This window comes from Trichechus manatus, unplaced genomic scaffold, assembly GCF_000243295.1.
Source record: "Trichechus manatus latirostris isolate Lorelei unplaced genomic scaffold, TriManLat1.0 scaffold00016, whole genome shotgun sequence".
Taxonomy (NCBI): Eukaryota; Metazoa; Chordata; class Mammalia; order Sirenia; family Trichechidae; genus Trichechus; species Trichechus manatus.
Genome location: NW_004443952.1, coordinates 22,589,500 through 22,610,339, shown reverse-complemented (window position 1 = coordinate 22,610,339; position 20,840 = coordinate 22,589,500). Strand labels below are relative to the sequence as shown.

At 45.5% G+C, this 20,840-nt stretch overlaps 1 protein-coding gene across 1 annotated transcript in view; it reads right to left on the bottom strand.

The window, feature by feature from the left end:
• Nucleotides 1-20,840, bottom strand: part of CORO2A (coronin 2A) — a 73,140-nt gene that overhangs the window by 34,806 nt on the left and 17,494 nt on the right. The window contains exon 2 of the mRNA XM_004372234.2: nt 7,632-7,832. Within this exon, the coding sequence (XP_004372291.1) occupies nt 7,632-7,832 (201 nt within the window). The remainder of the gene's footprint in view (nt 1-7,631; nt 7,833-20,840) is intronic.

The following is a 20,840-nucleotide window of genomic DNA, read 5'->3' as shown; positions in this document are numbered from 1 at the left end:
CTATTTGCAGATGATATGATACTATACATAGAAAACCCAAAAGACTCCACAAGAAAACTACTGGAACTAATGGATTCAGCAGAGTAGCAGGATACAAGGTAAACATACAAAAATCAGTTGGATTCTTATACACCAATAAAGAGAACTATGAAAAGGAAATCAGGAAAACAATATCACTTATAACAGTCCATTAAAAAAAAAAAAAAAAAACTTAGGAATAAATCTAACCAGGGATGTAAAACACATATACAAAGAAAACTACAAAACACTCCTGCAAGAAACCAAAAAAGACTTACATAAATGGAAAAATATACCATGCTCATGGATAGGTAGACTAAACATTGTGAAAATGTCAATCCTACCGAAAGCAACCTACAAATACAATGCATCCTCGATCCAAATACTAACAGCACTCTTTAAAGAGATGGAAAAACTAATCATTAACTTTATATGGAAAGGGAAGAGGCCCCAGATAAGTAAAGCATTATTGAAGAAGAAGAATAAAGTAAGAGGACTCAAACTATCTGACCTCAGAACCTACTACACAGCTACAGTAGTCAAAACAGTCTGGTACTGGTACAACAACAGACACATTGACCAGTGGAACAGAATTGAGAACGCAGATGTAAATCCATCCACCTACATTCACCTAATCTTCGACAAAGGCCCACAGTCCATCAAATGGTGTAAAAGACAGTCAGTCTTTCTAACAAATTATACTGGCAAAACTGGATGTCCACTTGCAAAAAAATGAAACGGGATCCATACCTCACTTCATACACAAAAACTAATCCAAGATTGATCAAAGACCTAAATATAAAAACCCAAACTATAAAGATCATGGAAACAAAAATAGGGTCAATGCTACAGGCCCTAATACATGGCATAAACAGGATACAAACCATAACTAAGAATACAAAAACACAAGAAGACAAGCTAGATAACTGGGATCTTCTAAAAATTAAACACTTATGCTCATCAAAAGACTTCACCAAAAGAGTAAAAAGAGAACCTTCACACTGGGAAAAAATTTTTGGCTATGACAAATCCGAAAAAGTTCTGATCTCTAAAATCTACAGGAAAATCTAACATCTCTACAATAAAAAGACAAATAATCCAATTTAAAAATGGACAAAGGATATGAACAGACACTTCACCAAAGAAGACATTCAGGCAGCTAACAGACACATGAGGAAATACTTGCGATCTCTAGCCATTAGAGAAATGCAAACCAAAATCACGATAAAATACCATCTCACCCCGACATTACTGGCACTAATCAAAAAAACAGAAAATAGCAAATGTTGGAGAGGCTGCAGGGAGATTGGAACTCTTATGCACTACTGGTGGGAATGCAAAATGGGACAACCATTTTGGTAAACCATACGGTGCTTCCTTAAAAAGCTAGAAATAGAAATACCATATAATCCAGCAATTCCACTCCTAGGAATATATCCTAGAGAAATAAAAGCCATAACACGAATAGACATATGCACATTCATGTTCATTGAAGCATTATTCACAATAGCAAAAAGATGGAAAACTAAGTGCCCACTGACAGATGAATGCATGAACGAACTATGGTACATACACACAATGGAAAACTAGGCAACTATAAGGAACAATGATGAATCTGTGAAACATCTCACCACATGGATGAATCTGTAGGGCATTATGCTGAGTGAAGTAAGTCAATCACAAAAGGACAAATATTGTATGAGAGCACTACTATAAAAACTCATGAAAATGTTTACATACAAAAAGAAACAATCTTTGATGGTTACAAGGGCCAGGAAAAGTGGGGAGGGAAAAACACTAGACAATAGATAAGTGGTAACTTTGGGGAAGGGTAAGACAGTACACAATACTGGGGAAGCCAGCACAACTTATCCACGGCAAGGTCATGGAAGCTCTATAGACACATCCAAACTCCCTGAGGGACCAAATTGCTGGGCTGAGGGCTGTGAGGACCATGGTCTCGGGGAACATCTAGCTCAACTGGCATAACATATTTTATAAAGAAAATGTTCTACATTCTACTTTGGTGAATAGCGTCTGGGGTCTTAAAAGCCTGTGAGCCGCCATCTAAGATACTTCACTGGTCTCGCCCCATATGGAGCAAAGGAGAATGAAGAAAACCAAAGACACAAGGGAAATATTAGCCCAAAAGACTAACAGACCACAACTACCACAGCTTCCACCAGACTAAGTCCAGCACAACTAGATGACGTCCGGCTACCACCACTAACTGCTCTGACAGGGATCACAATAGAGGATTCTGTACAGAGCTGGAGAAAAATGTAGAACAAAGTTCTAACTCACAAAAAAAAAAAAATTAAAAAAGACCAGACTTACTCATCTGATAGAGACTGGAGAAACTCCGAGAGTATGGCCCCTGGACACCCTTATAGCTTAGTGATGAAGTCACTCCTGAGGTTAACTCTTCAGCCAAAGATTAGACAGACCCATAAACAAAACGAGACTAAATGGGCACATCAGCCCAGGGGCAAGGACGAGAAAGCAGGAGAGGACAGAAAAGCTGGTAATGGGGAACCCAAGGTTGAGAGGTGGAGAGTGCTGACGTGTTGTGGGTCGGCAACCAATGTCACAAAACAGTATGTGTATTAATTGTTGAATGAGAAAATAATTTGCTCTGTAACTTTCATCATCTAAAGTACAACTAAAAAAAAAAAACACATTTGCATCACCTTAACAATGGGATCAAGTTACTATCACCAATAATGGGGCTAAATGACATCATGTGCCCCATGATGTAATGAACTGAGAAGGATACAACATCACTTATGTAATATTCTTGCCAAAAATTCATGAGTCTAATCACGAAGAAACTATTTGACAGATCCAAATGTAGGCACACTCTACAAAACAACTGGCCTTTAACCAAACCAAACCAAACCCACTGCTGTCGAGTCAAGTCCGACTCATAGTACTCTTTAAAAAATGTTAACATCATGAAGTAAAGAAGACTAAGAGATATGATAACAAAACACAATGCACGATCCTGAATTAGATTCTGCATCAGGAAAAAAATTGCTATAAAGAACATTATTGGGACAATTGGTGTAATTTGAATATGAATATGGATTTTATAATTATCAGTGTATCAATGTCATATTTCCAGAATGTGGTTATAGTGTGCTTATATAAGAGAATGTCTTTGTTCTTAGAAGACATAGACTGAAGTATAGTATTTAGGGGTGAAGGGTGATGGTATCTCTAACTTCTCTCAGCAGTTTGAAAAAAAGAAAAACACACACAGAGAAACAGATAAAAAACAAATTTGTCAGAATGTTGGAGTCCTGGTGGCACAGTGGTTAAAGCGCTCAGCTGCTAACCAAAAGGTCAGCAGTTCGAACCCACCAGCCATTCCGTGGGAGAAAAATCTGGCAGTCCGCGTCTGTAAAGATTACAGCCTTGGAAACAGTATGGGGCAGTTCTATTCTGTCCTGTAGGGGCGCTATGAGTCGGAATCGACTCGATAGCAGTGGGTTTGGTTTGGTTTTGGTCAAAATATTAACAGGTGAATGGCCAGTGGTTAGAAGCCACCAGGCGTTCTGTGGGAGAAAGATGTGGCAATCTGCTCTTGTAAAGATTACGGCCTTGGAAACTCTATGGGGCAGTTCTACTCTGTCCTACAGGGTTGCTGTGAGTCAGAATCAACTTGATGGCAGTACTTTTTTTTTTTTTTCTCCCATGGAGCCACTGGGTGGATTCGAACCACCATCTTCTCCATTAGCAGCTGAGTACTTTAATCACTGCACCACCAGGGCCCCTATAACCACCCTTAGTTTCTGGAATAAATCCAACTTCGTCAGAATCGTTTTTTTTAATTCACTACTAAATTTGGTTTGCTAGTAATTTTGCACTCATCCTTCTGAGTGAGGTTGGCCTGTAATTTCTTTCTTGCTCTTGTCTTGTTTGGCATCAAGGTTGCAGTGACCTCACAGAAGGAGGAGGAGAGTCATCCCTCTTTTCCTAGTCTCTGGAAGAATTTGAAAAGGACTGGAATAATCTGTTCCTTGAAAGTTGTATAGAACTTGCCTGTAAAACCATCTGGGCCTTGTGTCTTCTGTGTATGTGTATATGTGTGAAATATAAAAAACATGCAAAAGAAGTGCATAAAATGTAAATGTTCAGCTTAATAAATTGTTGGAAAATAAATTACTCATATAACTGCTCCCCTCCCAGGCCAAGAAAGGAACTGTTACTAGCATGAAGGTGCCCCGTGGGACATTTGCCAATATAACCCACTCCCTCCACCAAGGCTTAACTATTATCCTAATTTTCATGGTAGTCCCTTCCTCGCTTTTCTTTAAAATTTTGCTACTTAATTACACATCAAGGAGCCCTGGTGGTGCAATGGTTAAGTGCTCAGCTGCTTACAGAAAGGTTGACAGAACCCACGAGCCGGCAGTCAGAACCCAACAGCAGGCAATTTGAACCTACCAGCTGCTCCATGGGAGAAAAGACCTGCAGATCTGCTCCCATAAAGATTAAACCAAAAAAAAAAAAAAAAAAAAACCCAAACTCACCACCATCAAGTCGATTCCAACTCCTAATGACCCTGTAGGACAGAGTAGAACTGCCCCATGGGGTTCCCAAAGCTGTACACTGTACGGAAGCAGACTGCCCCATCTTTCTCCCTCAGAGCGGCAGGTGAGTTTGAATTGCCAAGCTTTCGGTTAGTAGCCGAGTGCTTAACCGAAGCGCCACCAGGGCTCCCCATAAAGATTACAGCCTAGGAAGCCCTGTGGGGGCAGTTCTACTCTGTCCTATTGAGTCACTATGAGTCAGAATCAACCTGATGGCACACAATGACAACAACAATTATGCATGTCTTAAAGTGTAGCTTTTGGCTTATTTTTAACTTTAGGTAAGTGAATGACAACAACAACAAGTGAGTGATACAGTTAGCATTTGGTTTGGCTTTTTTCACTCAGCATTGTCTTTAACATTTATCCATGTTGTTTGTATCTATAATTGGTTCCTTTTTATGGCTATATATTCAATAGTATGACTGGGTAGTAGTAGCTGTTGTTGTTGTTAGGTGTTGCTAAGTTGGTGCTGACTCACAGTGACCCCATGTACAACAGAACGAAACTCTGCCCGGTCCCGTGCCATCTTCACAATCGTTGTTACGTTTGATCCCATTGTTGCAGCCACTGGCTCAATCCATCTCATCGATGGTCTTCTTCTTTTTCACTGACCCTCTACTTTACCAAGCATGATGTCCTTCTCCAGGGACTAATTCCTCCTGATAACATGTCCAAAGAACATGAGACGAAGTCTCGCCACCCTCGCTTCCAAGGAGCACTCTGGCTGTATTTCTTCCAAGACAGATTTGTTCTTTCTTCTGGCAGTCCATGGTATGCTCAGTATTCTTTGCCAACATCATAATTCAAAGGCATCAGTTCTTCTTCTGTCCTCCTTATTCATTGTTCAGCTTTCGCATGCTTATGCGGCAACTGAAAATATCATGGCTTGGTTCAGGCGTACCTTAGTCCTCAGAGTGACATCTTTGCATTTTAACACCTTAAAGAGGTCTTTTGCAGCAGATTTGCCCAGTGCAACATGTCGTTTGATTTCATGACTGCTGCTTCCATGGTCGTTGATTGTGGATCCAAATATAATGAAATTCTTGACAACTCCAATCTTTTCTCCATTTATCATGATGTTGCTTATTGGTCCAGTTGTGAGGATTTTTGTTTTCTTTATGTTGAGATGTAATCCACACCGAAGGCTGTGGTCTTTGATCTTCATCAGTAAGTGCTTCAAGTCTTCTTCGCTTTCAGCAAGCAAGGCTGTGTCATCTGCATATTGCAGGTTGTTAACGAGTCTTCCACCAATCCTGATGTCACATTCTTCTCCATATAGTCCAGCTTCTCAGGTTATTTGCTCAGCATACAGATTGAATAAGTATGGTGAAAGGTGCAATCCTGACATACACCTTTCTTGATTTTTAACCATGCAATACCCCCTTGCTCTGTTCGAATGACTGCCTCTTGGTCTCTGTACAGGTTCTTCATGAGCACAATTAAGTGTTCTGGAATTCTCATTCTTCATAATGTTACCCATAATTTGTTATGATTCACACAGTTGAATGCCTTTGTACAGTCAATAAAACACAGGTAAACATCTTTCTGGCATTCTCTGCTTTCAATTAAGATTCATCTGACATCAGCAATGATATCCCTCATTCCATGTACTCTTTTGAATCTGGCTTGAATTTCTGGTAGTTCCTGTCGATGTACTGCTGCAATTGCTTTTGAATGATCTTTAAAAGATTTTACTTGCATGTGATATTAATGATAGTGTTTGATAATTTCCGCATTTGGTTGGATCACCTTTCCTTGAAATGGGCACAAATATAGATCTCTTCCAGTCGGTTGGCCAGGTGGCTGTCTTCCAAACATCTTAGCATAGACAAGTGAGCACTTCCAGTGCTGCATACGTTTGTTGAAACATCTCAATTGGTATTCTGTCAATTCCTGAAGCCTTGTTTTTTGCCAGTGCCTTCAGTGCAGCTTGGACTTCTTCCTTCAATACCATCGGTTCCTGATCACATGCTACCTCCTGAAATGGCTAAACGTCAACCAGTTCTTTTTTGTACAGTGACTCTGTGTATTCCTTCTGTCTTCTTTTGATGCTTCCTGCATCATTCAATATTTTACCCATAGAATCCTTCAATATTGCAACTCGAGGCTTGAATTTTTTCTTCAGTTCTTTGAGCTAAAGAAATGTCGAGCATGTTCTTCTTTTTTGGTTTTCTAACTCCAGGTCTTTGCACATTTCATTATAATATTTTACTCTGTCTTCTTGAGCTGCTCTTGGAAATCTTCGGTTCAGCTCTTTTACTTTATCATTTCTTCCATTCCCTTGAGCTACTCTACATTCAACAGCAAGTTTCAGAGTTTCTTCTGACATCCATTTTGGTCTTTTCTTTCTTTCCTGTCTTTTTAATGACCTTTTGCTTTCTTTACTTATGATGTCCTGGAATCTATCTAGCTCCTTTGGGGGTCTGGCTCAAGGCAGAGACTCTGATTCAGCAACCTGACACTTGGGATGCTGAAAAGATCTGCTATTAAGTTGAATTATATGAAATTACATTTTGGGAAGCAAAAAACAGTTAAATAGCAGCAATTTCATATGGCCCAACCTATACCATCAACATCTGCCCTCACGACAACCTGTTCTTTCTGTTTGCTAACTGCTTACCTGTCTCCTAGCTAGGTTTTGGCTCAACATTCGTTTTCTTTTGGGGACGACGGTGGCTTTGGAGATTTCTCCAATTTCCTGTGAGTCCAGCAATTCATTAAAACTTATATTTTATTCAGGAGTGAAATATTTTGCAGTAGCGTGGAGAGGAGTTCTTTGGAGATCTAGCTCAGCTGCTGGAAGCTGAAATCCCAGGACAGACGTATTTTTCCCAGTGAGGAAACCAAGGCTCAAAGAGGTGAAATGACTTACCCAAAATCACACAGCCGGTAACAGGCACTAGGACTTGGACCTGTGTATAGGACTGGCAACCCAGGCTCTTCCCACTTCCCTCTGTCCTGTGGTGCTCCCAGATTGCTGAGCTGTTAGAGCCTGGGGCTCCTCAGTGTCCTTACCTGGTGCAGAGGAATGACGAGGAAGGCCCCCCCACCAGCACACTCAGTCACGACTGCAATGAAGTGGGGGTTCACAGCGCAGAAGTGATTGTCGTGGACGCTGCGGGTGATGGGCACTGAGTCGTAGCAGTTCTCCTTGCTGGCTGGTTTGCCAAAGACATGGCGGAACTTGGAGCTCCGGTACTGGGGGTGCCATGACATCTACAGGAGACAAAATAGGACAAGGGACGTGAGACAGGATAGTGGGACACCCAGGAATATCACCTGGAGAATACACAAGAGGGAGTGACCAGGACAGTGGTCAGCTCTATATGGGCAGTGATGTGGGTCTGAAGGGCAACTGAGTGAACAGCCTGTAATTGCGCCTGTTTCTATAGCCTCGGCGAGACGTGGTGGGGATGGTGTATAATTACTACTCATCTGTTTGCTGATGTTTTGAGGCTTTTTATTCGTTCATGTGTGAACACAAAAGGCAGAAAACCACCAAGAGAACTCATCACATTCCTTCCCTCCCTACTATCTCACCAGACAGTCCAAACCTCCTTCCCCGCAGTGAAGCGGCTAACAGTGTGCTCTCTGGAGCCAGCCTGTCTGAGCTCAGATTCCAGCTCTGCCTCTTACCAGTTGTGTGGGCCAGTGGCTTAACAGCAGCAGCCTCAACTTCCTTATCTGTAAAGTGGGGATAACAGGAGTATCCCTCTCATAGACTTGTCATGAGGATTACATTAAATGACACACTTAGATCCCACAGCACATGGCAGATACTTACTTGAAAAACAGTAGCAATGACTACCACTCTTATTATCCAGGCATCTTGAGCTTCCCTTCATCATCAGCTAGTGTTGTATTTGTTTGTTCAAAATTTACTGAGCATCACTGTGTGACACTGGGGGCTCAGAGAGGGGAAGCCTCTGCCCAGCCCTTACAGAAGCACAGTCACATGGGTGAGGTTGCTAGGGAGTCGGGGCCACTGGGACCCAGTGTACTATGGGCAATAATGGAGGTCTGTACACGGCAGTCAGGGAGAACTCCCCAGAGGAAGGAGCACTAGAACTGCAATCTGAAGGGCTCCGATCATGGGTGGAGATGATGTATGTCACTTCCAGGCTAAAGCATTAAGGCCTGCCTGTGACCATCTAGCACTCTCGTCCTTGCTGAAGGGATGAGAAGGCCACATGTTCCAAACAGTGCAGCTACAAGATGATGGAGCCTCCATCACCCTGAGCCCCTGAGGGACTGTGTGGAGCAGAGTATCTCCCTCAGCTGACATACAGCATGGCAAAGAAATAAACTTGTAGAGTGAACCACTGAGAGTGGGGTTATTTGTCACAGAGCACAGCCTACCTATCCTGACTAATACAATGCCCCATGCAGGTCCCTGCTGGCTCCAATCAATGGTCACTAGCAAATGCTCCCTGTGCTTGATGTGGTCAGAGGACAGGAAACCTGGAGGGAAGAGGTGGGGGAAGAGAAGCAGGACCCAGATCGCCTCAGGAGCCCTGTTAAGGAACTTGGGTTCTGTTATGGATTGAATTGTGTCCCCTGAAAATGTGTGTCAACTTGGCTAGGCCATGATTTCCATTACTGTGTGATTGTCCACCATTTAGTCATCTGATGTGATTTTTCCTATGTGTTGTAAGTCCTACCCTATGATGTGAACGAGGCAGGATTAGAGGCAGTTATGTTAATGAGGCAGGACTCAGTCTAAAAGATTAGGTTGTGTTTTAAATCAATCTCTTTCGATATATAAAAGAGAGAAGCAAGCAGAGAGACGGGGGGCCTCATGCTACCAAGAAACAAGAGCCAGAGAATAGCGTGTCCTTTGGACCTGGGGTCCCTGCACTGAGAAGCTCCTCGACTGGGAAAGACTGATGACAAGGACCTTCCCCCAGAGTCAACACAGAGAGAAAGCCTTCCCCTGGAGCTGGCACCCTGAATTCAGACTTCTAGCCTCCTAGACTGTGAGAGACTAAATTTGTCTTTTTTAAAGCCACCCACTTGTGGTATTTCTGTTATAGCAGCACTGGATAACTAAGACAGGCTTTGAGGGCAATACAGAGCCACTGAGGGTTGAAGGCAGGGAAATGAGAGGACCAGGTTTCACTTTTAGATGGATTCCTCTGGCTACTGGGTGGAGGAGAGGTTAGAATAGGTGAGAGGTGATGGTTACCTGGGCTGGAGCAGGACAGTGGGGACACATTAGTGAAATACCAAGGAGGGGGATCAGCTAGGCTTGGTGCCTGGGTGCACGTGGCAGGCTGTGAGGCAAGGGGGCTGGTCACATCAAGGCTACTGAAGTCAGCATGGCCTTCTCATCCTCAACAGTCCAAGCCCTCTGGCCACTCCCAGCACTCTCCTTTCACAGCCTGTCTGTGCACCTGTGGGGCACTCTGAGGCTTGGCCTAGCACCTGAGGGCCATCTCTGGCAGGGTCTGGGCAACAACTCTTCTCCAGCTCAGGGTTATCTCTATGGCAGTAACAACTCAGGTTTTTTGAGTGCTTGTTATGTGCCAGGCGCCATTCCAAGTGCTTTCCATGTATGAACTTAATAGGTACGTACTCCTTTGATCCCCATTACAGACACAAGGATGGAGGCAGAGAAGGGAAGCAACCTGCCTGGGGTCCCAGAGCAAGGCTGTCAATGGTGGAGCTGGGAGCTGAGCCCAGCTCTGTGTCAAAGCCTCCAGCTTCAGGTTCCTGCAGATAACGTGGATGACAAGAGCTCTTTCACACCCTAGCATCCCATCTCAGCCCTGAGGGGGAGGTAACATGATCATTATCACCCCCACTTTACAGAAATTGAGGCCCTGGGAGGCTAAGCCCTGGCTGGCTGCCTCTTGAAAGGGGGCTGTTGAAGAAGCCAGCTGGCCTCAGAGCGGAGCAGCATGAACATCAGTGCCCTTCTGCCCTGTCCCTCCTCCACAAACTCCTCTTCCCGCCCCACCCCAGCACTTTATCTCCACTGCCAAGGTTCTTCCAGACCTGCTGCCATGGAAGGAACTTACACAAGGGGGGATGGGCGGCACCAAGCAAGGCTTCCTGTCCCTTTGTTCAGGGTGTGAGTGCATATTTACACACAGGTGATCTTGTGCAAACTTGTCGGCATGGGTGCACTGTGTGCATTTGTGTGTGTGCACGTCTGTGCGTGAGTGCTGCACATATGCATGGGGGGTGCATATGTGCCTTGTACCTCTGATGGGTGTGCATGCATGTGCGTGTGTGCACCTGTGTGTTGTGTCTGTATATGAATGTGTGCATGCGTGCATGTGTGCATTCAGGCATGTGTTAGTTTAATGACTCAGCAATCAGAGAGCAGGAGTTTCGTTTTCCCCATAAGCTGGCACTTGCCTGGAAATGCAGATCGCAGCGGCCCGCGGCACTGTGAGGCCCTCACCCACAGGCTGGGCCAGAACAGCCAGTCCGGGCTAGGTTCACCCATGCCATCATGCCCCATCCCATCTGGCTGGGACCACATCAAAGCTACAGCGGGGCTTCTCAGGTGTGGCACTCCGAGCCAGGCTCGAGGAATACAGCAGGGTGGCATTGGTTCTGCTGTTTCTATCCCATGCATGCTTAGCAGGCCTAACACCATGGGATTAGGCTTTGAGGACTGTGAATTCCTTGCCTCCAAAAAGGATTTAGTTATTTCTGGGCTCAACATCCATTGAATTGATTCCTTAATGCCTGACAGTGGAATGGCACACTGCTTTTCCCATTCCTTACAACCCGGCTGCGAGGTAGGCGGATTCCCATCTCCATTTGATGAATGAGAAAATGGAGATGCAGGGGAACGGACTTGACCAGGATCATACCGCTATGTGAGCAGTTGAGGGGGAAGCAGAACTGAGTCCTGTCCCGTGACCCTTCTTCCAGCTATGCCACGGTCTCCCCTGTGACAGAGAGAAACAGTGTGTGTGTGTGTTTGTGTGTGTGCAAGAGTAGAGACAGAGCTGGAGGCTTGGCGGCTATGTGCCCTCAAAGGCCCCTCTTTGTCACCCAGCCCTAAACCATTGTAGGACAAGGGTTAGCTGCAGGGTGGCTGAAACTGATCCTTAACTGGGTGTGGCACAAACCAGTACAGTAGATTATTCATTAATTGCACTGTTTGTGGCCTCAGGGAAGGAATGAAAGTACCTGATTTGATCTTTGAACAGCTGGGATGGGTGGGAGTCTGCTGGGCTGGCCACCCTTGTCCCTTTGTAAGTTTGTGGTTCCACATCTAATATTTGAAGTTTTATTTATGTAGTTTTTCTCTGTCTTAAAACCTGATCTTGTGGGCATAGTAAACCATGCCCTATGAGAGGATCTGAACAAACACACTTATGTCATGACCACAGTTGATAAAGGGAGGTTAGAACCACAAATTTCCCAGTTGCTAAGAAAAAAAGAAAGAAAGATTACTGCTAAAACAATAGGAGTAAACACTCTATTTGAAGTTGATACACAAAGACCTAACATTAACACAATAAACATCTAATTATGGGTGGGTCCCTCGCTCTGCAATCCTTGACTATTATCCATATCCTGGCCTTGGCCCCAAACTTGACTGGAAAGTTCCTTTCTAATTCCTCCTGAATCCTTATCAGGGACTCTTATCCACCCCAGGCAGGTGGGGGGTGGGGGTGGAATACTGGACTCAGGATCCAAGGCCCATTTGGGGTCAAGGCCCCTATTGTAAACGCAGGCTTCTGTTTAACCAGCGATTTCCTACGGAGGCTTCCTTTCTCACCAGGCAGAAATAAAACCCACAAATCTCTGCTACTTCTTCCTTGTCCATGGTGGTGCAAAGGGTTAATGCCTCAGCTGCTACCCAAAACGCTGGCAGTTCAAGTCCAACCAGAAGCTCCTGGGAAGAAAGGCCTGGTGACCTACTTCTGAAAAACTAGCCATTGAAAACTATTGGAGCACAGGTCTACTCTGACATACATGGGGTCCTTATGAGTTGGAATTCACTCTATGGCAATTGGTTACTGGTTTTCTCCCCACTGCTTTTATCCACAATTGTTGTTCTTGTTAGTTGCTTACAAATCGAGTCTGACTCATGGGAACCTTATGTATAACAGAAAGAAACGTTGCCTGGTCCTGCACCATCTTCATGATCATTGCTGGTCTGTTTGATTCCATTGTTGTGGCTACTGTGTCAATCCATCTCACTGAGCATTTCCTTCGATTTTGCTTGGCCTCTATTGATTGTTCTTTCCTGATGACGTGTCCAAAGTAAGCCGGTCGATGTCTGGCCATCCTTGCTTCTAAGAAACACTCTGGTTGTATTTCTTCTAAGACTGATTTGTTCATTCTTTTGGCAGTCTACAGCATATTCAATATTCTTCACCAACACCATAGTTTGAACACATCAATTCTTCACCTGTCTTCCTTCTTCACCATCAACTTTTGAATGCATAGGAGGTCACTGGAAAAACAGTGGCTTGGGATTCTGTTAACCTGAGGCCAGTGTCTGGTTTACAGCTGCCACCTCTCAGCGCAGCTGTCTTCATTTTTGCTTTCCACAAGCCAGACACAGGATCTAAAGTAACAGGGTGAGACCCAGTCTGGGACCTCAGGGTCCCACCCCATAGGGTTGTATCTTCCTTCCTTCAAAGCAAGAGGCCTTGCCTCTCTTCACAGAAGTAGGGTGAACAACCGTCTTGGTTTGCCTGGGTTTTGTGGGGATACCCAGGATGCGAGACTTTCAGAGCTAAAACCAGGAAAGTCCCAGGCAAAGAGGGACAGGTTGGTCAGCCTACCACTGAGGTCTCCAGAAAACTTGTGTTTTAATTTGATTTAATGCAACGATTCTATTGTAAGTCACCAGTAACCCTGATTCTGACTACTTGCCTGTGAAAGAGAAGGCTCTAGAACTGATATCTTAGCAAGCCCAGCATCCTGAACCAGAGAATCCAAAACCAAAAACCAAACCCATTGCTGTTGAGTCAATTCCGATTCATAGCAACCCTATAGGACAGAGCAGAACTGCCCCATAGGGTTTCCAAGGCTGTAATCTTTATGGAAGCATCTTTCTCCCACGGAGCGGCTGGTGGGTTCAACCTGCCAACCTTTTGGTTAGCAGCCGAGTGCTAAACCATTGCGTCACCAGGGTTCCTTGAACCAAAGAATAGAACATTTCAAAGCAGAAAATCCAAAAAGGTGTGTAAAGAGAGGTGAATATGATTTCATTCATTCACCATCTTCATCCAATATTTGTTTAGGGCCTATTCTGTTCCAGGCCCTGTGTTGGGGCAGGGTAGGGAATCAGAGATGAATAATTCAGCTACTCTCGTCACCTCTCAGGAAAATGGCCAATGAGCAGGAAAAGATGAGACAGTATGACAGGTAAGAAAGAGGCATGAGCCATGATCCCAACATCCAGTAGGCTGTGAAAGACATTAGGGCAGTGGTTTGCAACTTTGACTCCACATTAGAATCATTTATATCAGAATCACTGGGCGTGGGACTCAGGCATCAGTGCCTTTTAAGCTCCCCAGGTGATTCCAATCTGCATCAGGTGACAGGCTAACGGGGGATGTAATGCAGTGTTCCTCAAAGGGTGGTCCCTGACCAGCAGCATCTGTATCCCTGGGAACTTGTTAGAAATGCAAATTCTGGTGACACTACCCCAAAGCCAAGAAAACCAAACCCACTGCAGTGGAGTTGATTCTGACTCAGAGCGACCCTATAGGACGCAGTAGAACTGCCCCACAGGGTTTCCAAGGCTGTAATCTTTATGGGAGTAGACTGCCACATCTTTCTCCACCCCAGACCTACTGAATCAGAAACTGTAGGGTTTAGCAATTGGGTTTTAACAAGCCCTCCAGGGGATTCTGATGCACGCTCAAGTTTGAGACCCACTTGGTCAGGTGCCTGGGTGGCACAAATGGTTTGCGCTCAACTACTAACCTGAAGGTTGGCAGTTTGAACCCACCCAGCAGGCTGCAGAAGAAAAGCCTAGCGATCTGCTTCCATAAAGATTACAGCCAAGAAAACCCTATGGAGCAGTTCTACTCTGTAACACACGGGGTCACCATGAGTCAGAATCAACTTGACGGCTCCAAATGTTTTTCTTTTTCTTTTGGTTGTCATGGATGGGTCAGGCTGGTAACACTTGAATCTACCGATCAATCTTATCGTCACTAAAAGAGATAGCCAGACAATACGTGCTACACAATATGATACAATGGAGTTCCTGGGTGGTGCAAATGGTTAACATACTCGGCTGCTGAACGAAAGACAACCGGTTAATATGATACAATAGGGAGAATGGAATACTACTTAGGAAATTATCTTACCAAAAAATTGAACCCAATACCGATCAAGCCTCCAGATCTAAATACCCACACAGGACATGGTATGGAGAAATACGTTCAGCAACACCACAGGGATGCAACTGGCAAACTCTAGAATATGGGAAACTCTGCATGTCAAATTATCTCGCTTCTTCATCAAATAGATGGCCAGGGAAAAAGAAGAATCCTTCTAGATCTGAATAGACTTCAGAGATAAGGACACAGCCACCCGTGCAATATGCGGCGCTTGTTTGGATCCTGATTCAAACAAATCATCTGCCAAGAGACATTCACAAAGCAATCCGAGAAACGTGAACATCGATGGATACCTAATGATCTCAACTCAAAGAACTGTGGTCGATTGTTTCTAGGTGAGAGAATGATACAGTTATTAAAATATGTTACATAAGAGTGTTTATCTTTTATACTCCTGAAGAGTGTGCTTCTTAGTTCAAGAAGATACATGAGACTAAACGGGCAGCTCCTGTCCAGAGGTGAGATGAGGAGGAGAAAGGGATAGAAGTGGGTTGAATGGACACGGGAAATCCAGGGTGGAAAGGAGGAACGTGCCGTCACATTATAGGGATAGCAGTTAGGGTCACATAACAATGTGTGTATAAGTTTCTGTATGAGAATCTAACTTGAGCTGTAAACTTGCACCTAAAGCAGAGTTTTTTAAAAAAGACAAAAAAAAAACTATCTTTTAGAGATAACCCGTTGCTGTCGAGTCGATTCCAACTCATAGTGACCATACAGGACAGAGTAGAACTGCTCCATAGGGTTTCCAAGGAGAGGTTGGTGGATTTGAACTGCTGACCTTTTGGTTAGCAGCCAAGCTCTTAACCACTACGCCACCAGGGCTCCCTTTTAGAGATACATGCTTAATATTCACAGATGAAATAATATGAAGTCTGAGATTTATTTAAAAATAAACCGGTAAGGGTGTGGATAGTGGAGTAGGGAACTGGGGTGGGAGCAGAGATGAAACAAGATGTTGATATCTATTGAAACAGGTGATGGGTACATGCTGTGCATTATAGTATTCTCTCTAATTATGTGTATGCTTTTAAATTCCCATAAGAAAAGATTTAAACAAGAAAGTAGAGCACAGGGTAAAGAGCCTGGGCTCTGGAGTCTGACTACCAGGGTTTTAATCCTGGCTCTAAACTGCTCTGTCCAACATGGGAGCCCATAGGTCATATGTGACTTTTAAACCTAAATCTAAACTAGGGCTTTGACCCAGTTCCTTCCCCTTGGAACCCCTGCTGAAAATTTGCATTTATAACAAGTCCCCTGCTGAGATTTGCATTTCTAACAAGTTCCCAGGATGTAAGAATACATAAGAATCACTTGGGGGTCTTGTTAAACTGTAGATTCTGATTCAGTATATCTGGGGTGGAAATGCAAATTCTCAGCAGGAGTTCAAACCAGAAGGAACCAGTTCAAAGCCCTGATTTAAATTAAAATTAAATAAAATTAAAAATTCAGGTCCTCGGTTGCACTAGCCACATTTCAAGTGCTCAATAGCCACACGTGGTTACTAGGCCCCCTATTGAACTGTGTAATTATAGAACATTTCCATTACTGCAGAAAGTTCTTTGGGCGGCAGTGCTCTGTTACTTCCTACCTGTGTGACTTTGGGCAAGTTACTTAATGACTATTTCCTCACCAGACCATACCAAACCTGTTGCTGTCGATTCCGACTCATAGTGACCCTATAGGACAGAGGAGAACTGCCCCACAGCAGCCTGAGCCCTCAGCCACCAAAGCTCCTCCTCACTGCTAAAACCAGGCAAAACAGCAAACAACAAACAATAGCTAACACTTATGTTGCTTATTGTAAGTTAAATATGTTCCGTGTATTAACTCAACCCTCACAGCAAACCTATAAGTACTATGATTACCCCATTTTTACAGACAAGGAAACTGTGGCACAGAGAGGTTAAGCAACTTGCTCAAGATCACACAGCTAGTAGGCAGCCGAGCTGGAATTTGAAGCAGCGTTGTTCAACCTTGGGTCCACACTCTCTCATAGGGCTGCCCTGATGACTGAGCAAGACAGCTCACACAGCAACTAGAGTGAGGCTTGGTGCATACGTAGCACTCAACAAATGTCTGCTATTAAGATTGATGTGTTCACGATGTTTTCAGGGCACTAAGATCTGGTTCACGCCCTGACAGGGAATACAACAGAGAGTCTCTGAGAGAGCAGGAGAAAAGTAGGGTGTGAAATTCAAATTCTAGTGAAAAGACCAGACTTAATGGTCTGATTGAGACTGGAGGAACCCCAGAGAGCATGGCCCCCAGACTCTCTGTCAACCCAGCACTAAAACCATTCCCGAGGCCAACTCTTCAGTCAAAGATTAGACTGGACTATGGGACAGAAAATGATACTCATGAAGAGTGTGCTTCTTAGCTCAAGTAGATACATGAGACTAAATGGGCAGCTCCTGTCCAGAGGCCAGATGAGAAGGCAGAGAGGGTCAGGAGCTGGCTGAATGGACACGAGAAATCCGGGGTGGAAAGGAGGAGTGTGCTGTCATAGTATGGGGAGAGCAATTAGGGTCACATAACAATGTCTGTATAAATTTTTGTATGAGAGACTAACTTGAATTGTAAACTTCCACTTAAAGTACAATAAAATAAAAAAATTAAAAAAAAAAAAAAAAGATCTCGTTCAGTACATGACAGTCCATGCTGAAGGCCCAACATTTGGGGGATCTGAGTAAAAATCCAAAATGAGAAAGTGCAATCCATCCTACTAGGTGCTCTTCTGACAGGTGGTACTCACCACATTAATGGAAGGAACAGACACATATATGGAAAGAGTTAATAATATTATCCCTACCGGTCAAGAAGGATCTGAAGGAGCCCTGGGGGTGCAGTGGTTAACGCAATTGGCAGCTAACCGAAAGGTCAGTGATCGGAACATGCCAGCCACTCCGCAGGAGAAAGATGTGGCAGTCTGCTTCTGTAAAGATTTACAGCCTTGGAAACCCTGTGGGGCACTTCTACTCTGTCCTATAGGGTTGCTATGAGCTGGAATTGACTCAATAGAGTGTATTTGTGCATATCTCTGGGCAGGGCTCTCCTGGGGTGGAGGCAGAGCCCTAGCTCAGCCCTGGTGCTGAGGTGACTGGGGTTCTTGGAGGGCAGGTGGGGAGGGAGGTGAAAGGCAGGGGAAGCCCTTTGGATTTCTCCATCAGCACAGCTCCAGTAGGAAAGCAGGCACGCTATTGCCGGGGACCTTCTGCCAGGCCTGGACACCCAGGCCGTGTCATCCGTGGAGGCAGAGGCATCCGGCAGCCAGCAGATAGAAATAGCCCCATCCCAGGTTCTCCCTGCAGGTAGTCTCCTCCCAGCCTCTGCCCAATCTCCCCCTCCTCCAACTCTCCTGTCCGTCTGGTCCAGAACATATGCCTCCTCACAGACAAACAGGAAATACAGAAAGGCTGATTGAGTCAGAGAGCCTCTTTCCTCCTGACGCAATTAAGCTTAAGGGAGCACCTCCTCCTGCCATCTGACACTGCCCAGGGCCAGGGCCCCTCCTAAGATGTCCAATCTCCTCCTGCTCTCCCTCAAGCAGTGCTGAGGCCTGGGTGCCTTGTCTCTCAGTGAAGGGTCTTGACTCGGTTTCTCCCCCACCCCCTCCACCCACCCCCAGGCCTCCTATCCTATCCCCATGGCAGCCCTGCAGCACCGCAGCCTCCTTCCTCCCACCCCTCCCATCCATCATGGATCTGACCTTTTTCCCTGAAGACTCCCCTCTGTCCTCAGGAGAAAGCCCTCTGCTGGACTTGGGTTTTGAGGCTGGGCCTTCCCCATCTCTTCCTCTTCACCTCCACAGACCTGCCCTCTGAGCCAAACTGGTTTATCTGCTCTCCCTTGTTGCTAGGTGCTATGAGGTCGATTTTGACCTACAGCAACCCTGTGTAACAGAGTAGAACTGTCCCACAGACTTTTCTAAGCTGTAATTTTTATGGGAGCAGATCGTTAGGTCTTTCTCCTGCTAAGCCGCTGGGTGGATGTGAACCACCAACCTTTCGGTTAGCAGCTGAGTGCTTAACCTTTGCACCACCAGGACTCCTTCAAAGCTCTCCCCTCAAAGCATCATATTTGTTCAGACCATCCCATCTTTGCTCACACCCCATTCTCTCTGCCTCAAACCAAGTCAGCTCAGATAAGAACATGCACTTAGCTGATCTCCTAGAATGCCCCTTCCTCTCATACACTTTCCTGGGCTCAGCTAAGATGGGTAGATAGGTGAATGGATCGCACCTCCAGGGAGCCTCCCCGGCTCAGCAGCCTGAGCAGTCTCTCTTGCCTATGAGGTGCTCATCCTGATATCCAGGGAGGTAGCCAAGTGCAAGGAACAGAGGAAGTACCATGTTTAAATCCTGGATCCCCACTGCTAAATGTCTCTGAGCCTCAGCATTCTCATCGGTAAAAAGGGTACCATAATATCTAATTCATGCGGGCTTGAGAAGGATTAAATGAGATAATGTATGTAAAATACCAAGCACATGTCTAATACAAAATAGGAGTTCAGCTGATGGAGGTCCTTTCTCTCTCTCTGTGTTTCTCCTTCCTTCCTTCCTCCCCTCCTTCCTTCTATCCTTTTTTCCTTCCTCCCTCCTTACCTTCCTCCCTCCCTCCATACATCTCTCCATCCATCCATCCACCCACCTATCTACCCATCCATCCATCCATCCATCCATCCATCCATCCATCCATCCACCCATCCATAGAAATGTCAGCCCAAAATGGTCCTCCCCTTCTACTTTGTCCACACACAGGCCAGATCCCACAGGCAGGCACCCGGGGAGAGCAACCTGGCTCCTCTCTTACACTTCCATTCAGGCCACTAGCCTCTCCCAAACCCCTCCTCTGGGCACTAGGAGTCAAGGGGCCAGGCCTGTCACTTTAACAGCAGGTGTGATGACCAGGCTCAAGTCTTAAATCTGACACTGATTTGCTGTGTACTCTTGGGCAAATCTTATCCCTCTCTGGTTTCCTGTTTTTCCATCCAAAAAATGGTAATACTCTGCCCTGCCCACCTGTGAAGACGATCCACTGAGAGCTGTGTTGTCGGCATGTGCCAGATACTGCATGGGACCCATGAGGGTGGTGTAGCTGTCTGCCTGTCAGCTGTTCCAGTCCTCGGAGGGCTGGTACCCCGTCCAGCCTTGATTCTCTGGAGACACAGAACTTCCTTCTGTTTATTCTGTAAATCAAGCCCTGACCAAAACTCCAGGCAGATTTAGTGCCCCACAATCTCTTATCTGGGAGTTTCAAGAGACAAGGGTCAAAGGCCTCCATGAGGCAGAAAATGTGGTAGCTCCACCTCCTGCTCACCATCTGTTCCCTGGCACAGAGCCTCTAGATCTGTCTTTGGACAGAGAGTTAAACTGAGGCCCACAGCAGGAGAGTAACTTGTTCAGGGTCACACAGAGAGCGGGAAGCAGCCCTGGGGACGGGCACCTGGCCAGGGATCCGTGCAGTCTACTGGCAGTGGCTCCCCAATACAGACCACAAACCAACCCTCTGTCTCCCTGTTGCAGGGACCTGGAGCCCAGCATCAGTTCATCCAGTACCACTGGTGCCCGCTCTGGGCCACGGGGAGACAAGAATGACCCTGACAGGGGCCTCTGCCCCTCAGGAGCTCAGAATGGTGGCAGAGGTCGACCTGTAGGCAGCGAGCTCAGTTCAGTGTGAACAGGGCTGAGCAGCCTGGAGCTGCAGGCTGCAGCAGGGAGATCAAAACCCAGGGAGCCAGGGAGGGCCTCTGGGAGGGGATGTCTGAGCTAAGACTTCAAGGCTGAGTAGAGCAACCACAGCACAGAAGTGAAGGGAGGACATTCCAGGAGGAAGTCACTGTGCTAGGCAAAGCCTGGAGGACCCGCCCTGCATGATGCACCGAGGTGGTAGG